The 6,297-nt window shown below is 45.3% G+C and overlaps 1 protein-coding gene across 4 annotated transcripts in view; it reads left to right on the top strand.

Moving 5' to 3' along the window:
* KARS1 (lysyl-tRNA synthetase 1) overlaps positions 1-2,317 on the top strand; it is a 20,082-nt gene extending 17,765 nt beyond the window's left edge. For 3 of the 4 annotated variants that reach the window (XM_003917197.4, XM_021932188.2, XM_021932187.2), the window contains 3 exons: positions 480-606; positions 1,308-1,451; positions 2,027-2,317. In XM_003917197.4, coding sequence (XP_003917246.3) covers positions 480-606; positions 1,308-1,451; positions 2,027-2,125 — 370 coding nt within the window. In that variant the 3' untranslated portion in view covers positions 2,126-2,317. The remainder of the gene's footprint in view (positions 1-479; positions 607-1,307; positions 1,452-2,026) is intronic. The other variant, XM_003917198.4, reaches the window with a different exon arrangement.
* Positions 2,318-6,297: the final 3,980 nt, after the last annotated feature.

Genomic DNA, 6,297 nt, shown 5'->3' on the forward strand with positions numbered 1-6,297 from the left:
TGGGCATGAATACAAGAGGTGTGCTCCATTGTAACAGTCTGCCACACTGGCCTGTTAGGAAGATCATTAAACCTTCCTGGTTTCTCTCACCCTCCTCACCGTTGTACCAAATGATTTGTTGCTGAGAGTGCATGCAGGCTTCAGATTGCAATCAGTAACACTTTTGAGTCCACTAGAGTTCAATTCTTGTATTAGATGTTTGATCATTAGACCAACCTGGCCAATATGGTGAAACCCTGTCTCTACTAAAAATACAAAAATTAGCCAGGCATAGTGACATGCACCTGTGATCCCAGCTACTCAGGGCTGAGGCAGGAGAAGCTTTTGAACCCAGGAGGCGGAGGTTGCAGTGAGCCGAGATCACACCACTGCACTCCAGCCTAGGCAACAGCGAGCCTCCATCTCAAACAACAAAAAAAAAGAATTTAGCTCATTAGGGGTCTGTATATTCAGCCTCCCCTCTGGTCTCCTGTCCCTAGGCACCGCTCTAAAGAGGGTCTGACTGAGCGCTTTGAGCTGTTTGTCATGAAGAAAGAGATATGCAATGCCTACACTGAGCTGAATGATCCCGTGCGGCAGCGGCAGCTTTTTGAAGAACAGGCCAAGGTGAGCAAGGGGACTGTGAGCAGAGGCTGTGCCAACTCACCAGGAGATACCAGCCTTAACCCTGATCTGTGTCAGCATATACGTTCTTGGTGACTTCAGAAGAAAGCCATAGGCTTTGCTGGAGGAAGTCACATTTCAAAATGGAGACTTCACCTGGTATTGACTCTGTAGTACATAAGAGGAACTTAGTTATTAATCTCCGTATGGGAAGCATGATGTTTGGTCTTGAAAATACGCTTGCCAAACAAGAACGTTATTTTCTTAGATTATACATGTATTGAGGTGGCTTAGGGTTGGGAGGCAGGTAAAGATGGATGGAGAAGACAAAGCCCCCACAGGCTGCCTGCAGCAGGTGCTGCCAGTGAGGGCTGCTTTCAGGAAATGCAAGAAAGACTCTTGGCATTGTCACAGTCTCCGAGAATTAACCTATTTGGAGTCCCAGAACCCCAAGCAGCGGAAGTGTTTTCTTTCAGAGAAATTTGTATGTGTTCTGAGGTTGATTTCATCAGTCCTGACCTCCAGGTCTTTGAGAGAAACGGCTGCATCTTGGAGTTACTAGGAAATGAATCCCCAGCAAGTCCTGAGTGTCAGGAGCATCCCTGGAATGATGGTACTCCCACCTCGGAGCCTATTAACGTGTTCACTCACACACTGAGATATCCTAGAAGAAGATCACCTTTTGGTTCTCTTTCCTCTTCTAGGCCAAGGCTGCAGGTGATGATGAGGCCATGTTCATAGATGAAAACTTCTGTACTGCCCTGGAATATGGGCTGCCCCCGACAGGTGGCTTTGGCATGGGCCTTGACCGAGTCGCCATGTTTCTCACGGACTCCAACAACATTAAGGTACGTAGCAGCCCTCCACAGCGCATACTGCCCTGAAGAAACTCCATTGTGTTGCAGCCAGGGCATGGTGGGCCTGGGGGATAAAATTAAGGAAGGGATTTGGACTGGGAAGAGGAGCAGGCAGAGGAGTTCCATGCCACTCACAGGAGGGCCAGAGCCTCTGACCTGGAAGGATTTGGGTTTTTTCCTCCCAGAGGCAGAAGGAATACTAATTGTTTGCATTTCTTGAGGATCCAGGGAAGTCTCCGTGCATTATTTCAGCTAATTAAGTCAGCCCAATGAGGTATAGAAACTGTTGTTTCCCATTTTTACAGATGAGGATATCAAATTTTCATAGAAATGTGTCTATTCATCCTTTTGACATAGTGCCCTAGGCAGTGCTATGCATTTGTTCTTTGTCATCTGTAACTGAGAGGGTCTGAGTTGAAATAGAAGAAGACATGTGTCTTTTCAGCTGGAATATACTAATCTCTAGATTTTGGTGGTAACAACAGAGGCAAAAGGAATGAGTAGATAGGTGTGAAAAAATGTTCAGAGTGCTTCTTAGCTTCAAGGTACATTTTTATCTCCCACAGGAAGTACTTCTGTTTCCGGCCATGAAACCCGAAGACAAGAAAGAGAATGTAGCAACCACTGATACACTGGAAAGCACAACGGTTGGCACTTCTGTCTAGAAAATAATAATTGCAAGTTGTATAACTCAGGCGTCTTTGCATTTCTGCGAAAGATCAAGTCTGCAAGGGAATTCTTGTGTGCTGCTTTCCATTTGACACCGCAGTTCGGTTCAGCCATTAGAAGAGAGACAAGGAATTAAAATTTTCTTTTTAATCCTTGTTACCAAATAAACCATTTGTCTGTTCTCTTTACCTTTAGAATGTCAACTTTTTTTCCCAGGCTGCTGGCCTAATGAATGTTTAGGATTTTACCATCTTATTCATTTAACAAATGTATATTAATGTCTGCCCTGTGCCAGGCATTGTTCTAAGGGATTGGGAACACAGCAGTGAACAAAAGCCAAGTTCCTGCTTTCATGGAACTTGTATTCTTTCTTTGGGATAGGGAGGAGAAGTAGACAAACAAAAAACAAGGAAATACCTGTTCTTTCTGGTGGTGGTATATACCAAGAAGAAAAATGGAACAGGGTAAGGGGACAGAGGTGCTATTTTAGAGGTTGAGGGAACAGTGCTACTTTATGGTGGTCAGGAAGACCTCTGCTAGGCATTTCAGTAGAGGTCTGGAGACTGAGCTGGGGAGGTCTATGGGAAAAGGCCATTCGGACCAAAGGACTATGTTTTTGAGGAATGGCAGAGGGTCTGGTGTGACTGGACAGGGATGAGTGAAGGTCAGTGAGGGGCCAGATCACGCAGGCTCCCGGAAGCCACGCAGAAAAGTATGTGTTTTCTGAGGGAGATGAGATACCATGGAAGGGTTTTGAGCAGAGGAGTGTTTTTCAAGGATTATTACAGTTTCTGTGTGGAGGACAAGGGCAAAGAAGGGAGACCAGCTGAGCAGTCACCATAGGCTGAGGAGACAGTGGCTGGGACGTGGTTGGAGCAGTGGAAATGGTCACAAGTGGTTGCACTTTGCCTGTGTTCCTGACGGCAGAAGAATTTGGTGATGGAATGTGGGTTGTGACAAAAAGAAGCCGAAAGTGATTTCACGGTTTTGAGCCTGAACAGCTAGAAGAAAGTTGCCCTCTGAAGTGCAGGTTTCAGAGGGAAGTTTGGAAGTTTGGTTTTGGACATGTTAAACTTGACATGCCTGTTAGCCAGATGGGAATAGTAGAATGTTGAGTAATGAATCTGAAGTTTTCTCATTATTTTCAGCTCCATTCAATAGAGGTAAGAACGTGACAAGGCTGTGGCTGACGGCCTGCCGTGAGAGTGGAGCCCCTGTTTCCTGACCCAGCGGGGAAGACCTTTTTTCAGATGACGGAAGACTTACCTTCTGCACCGCAGCAAAACCTGCAAGCATCCCAGTTTGGGAGCAGCCAGCCTCCTTTCACAGAGCTGGTTTCTGTTTCTGTAACTGGTAAACAACCTAAGCATACAGAGTTACCCAGCAGAACTACCTCAGGGAGTGCGGAGCATGCTCACCCCTGCTGGCGTTTAAGCAGTACATGACCAGGTGGCATTTCGGAAGAAACATTTTCAGATGGCACATCCTCAGAAAGGGAGTGGTAACTAAAACGGGACATAATAACCTCACCAAGGGAGGTGGTGGAAGGCCAAGGCCAGGTAAGGGACCAGGTTTCGGGTAATACTGTCAAGGCACACCATTGAAAAAGGCTACAAGGATTGATGATGTCATCAGTGACTTTACAGAGTGGTTTAATGGAGGACTGGAGGCAGAAACCAGCTGTCTGGTCTTAAGGAGGCTGGGGATAGAAAGGAACTGAGGCAGCAGTAGACAACTTGTATGTGGGGGTTGGCAGGAAAAATGACCAAGAGTGTGAAAGCTAGAAGGGACATAAAGTCCCCATTTATTCTTCAGACAGTTGCAGGCTCACAATTTGCTAACTGCTCTGCTGGGGTGAGCAGAAACAGGCATGGTCCCAAACTTCATCAAGCATCTACATTTGTAAAGAAAATAGATATGTAATAAATCATCCTCCAAAATTGTATAAAATGGCAGCTCAGGTAAATGGTTCGAAGGAGAGGTCCATGGGGTATTGAGAAACTATAATGGCCATGGATCTAGTTAGAGGAGGTTTCTCTGAGGACATTAGATCTGAAGGGAAGAGGGCTTTCCACGGTATGGCAACAAGTGCAAAAGCCCTGTGGTAGGAAGGGACATGGAGAAGACCAGTGACAGAGTACAGAAGCCCAAAGAAATACGGCACCAGGTGAGGCGGGAAGGGGCTGACAGTGCAGTACTGTGAGCACTACTGTGGGATTTTTGCATTTTAAGAGTACTGGGAAGCCAGTCGGGCATGGTGGCTCACGCCTGTAATCCCAGCACTTCGGGAGGTCAAGGCAGGTGGATCACTTGAGGTCTGGAATTCGAGACCAGACTGGCCAACCTGGTGAAACCCCGTCTCTACCAAAAACACAAAAATTAGCAACGTGTTGTGGCATGTGCCTGTAATCCTAGCTACTCGGGAGGCTGAAGTAGGAGAATTGCTTGAACCCGGGAGGCAGAGGTTGCAGTGAGCTGAGATTGTGCCACTGTGTTACAGCCTCAGCAACAGAAGGAGACTCCATCTCATAAAAAAAAATAAAGTACTGAGAAGGCATTCACTGAAGTATTATTTAAGCAGTGGGGTGACATCAGATTTGTGATTTGAAAAGATTAGTCTTGCTGCTCTGTGAAAAATGAATTGGAGTTAAGCAAGAAAAGGTGGAAGTTCAGAGATGAGCGTAGCAATCCAAGAGATTCTATGATAGTGACTTTTACTAGCATATTGGCATGGAAGTGGAGAGAAATGGATGGATTCAAGAGATAGGAAGTAAGATCAACAGGACTTGGTAATGGATTGCACTAAGGGGATTAAGGGAAGGGAGATAACAAGGAAGATGACTCACTTTTTAGTTGTGCAACTAGATTGCTAGTAATGCAAATCTCTGAGATAAAGAACCCTAGAAGAAGGTCTTTGATACCCCTTACCCGCACTGGAATATTTCTTTAAAGACAGAAGAGGCAGTCAGTTGCAGATTAAAGATACTGGACAGGAATGAGGAGCAAAGTCTTTGGCCTTGGAGGAGGGCCATGGCCCATTTCCTTTGAACTAGAGAGAGGGATGGGGTTGAGCAAGTTGCATATATTTCTGAGGGGTAACAAAGAAAAATGAATTATTTCATTTTTAGTAATAGAGGCATTCAGTTACTGAGTGACAAAGTCCCCTGAACTATCCGGACAGCTATATTACCTATTCCTGGCAATCCAAAGGTTTTTAGACCTGTCCACTACACTGTAGTAGTACTGTACTACAGTAGCCACTAGCCACATGCAACTATACAGCATCTGAAATGTGGCTGGTCCAAATTGGGATGTATTCTAAGCATAACACACATCAGATTTTTTAAACTTCGCATTAAAAACAGAACAGAACATAAGTGTTTTTTAAAATATTGATACTGGGCGGCCGGGCATGGTGGCTCACACCTGTAATCCCAGCACCTTGGGAGGCCAAGGCGGGCGGATCACGAGGTCAGGAGTTCGAGACCATCCTGGCTAACACGGTGAAACCCCATCTCTACTAAAAATACAAAAAATTAGCCGGGCGTGGTGGCGAGAGCCTGTAGTCCCAGCTACTTGGGAGGCTGAGGCAGGAGAATGGCGTGAACCTGAGAGGCGGAGCTTACACTGAGCCGAGATCGCACCACTGCACTCCAGCCTGAGTGACAGAACAAGACTCCGTCTCAAAAATATATATATATATGTATACACACACATATATATCTGATTTTTTAAACTTTGCATTTAAAACAAGTATTTATACACATATATGTGTGTGTGTGTATATATATATATAGAGAGAGAGAGAGAGAGCGGGCGTCGTGACTCATGCTTGTAATCCCAGCACTTTGGGAGGTCAAGGCGGGCGGATCACTTGAGGTCAGGAGTTCAAGACCAGCCTAGATAACATGGCGAAACCCCGTCTCTACTAAAAATAACAAAAACTAGCCGGAGTGATGGCAGGCATCTGTAATCCCAGGTTACAATCCCAGATTGCGCCACTGCAACTCCAGCCTGGGCGACAAAGCAAGACTCCATCTCAAAAAAATTTTTGATTATATGTTGAAATAATACTATTTGGGATTTGTGGGTTAAATAAAATATCTGATTGTTTCTATTTTGACTTTTTTAATGAGGCTACTGGAAATTTTTTTTTCCAGTTCCAGTT

The sequence above is a fragment of the Papio anubis genome, chromosome 18 (assembly GCF_008728515.1).
Source record: "Papio anubis isolate 15944 chromosome 18, Panubis1.0, whole genome shotgun sequence".
NCBI lineage: Eukaryota > Metazoa > Chordata > Mammalia > Primates > Cercopithecidae > Papio > Papio anubis.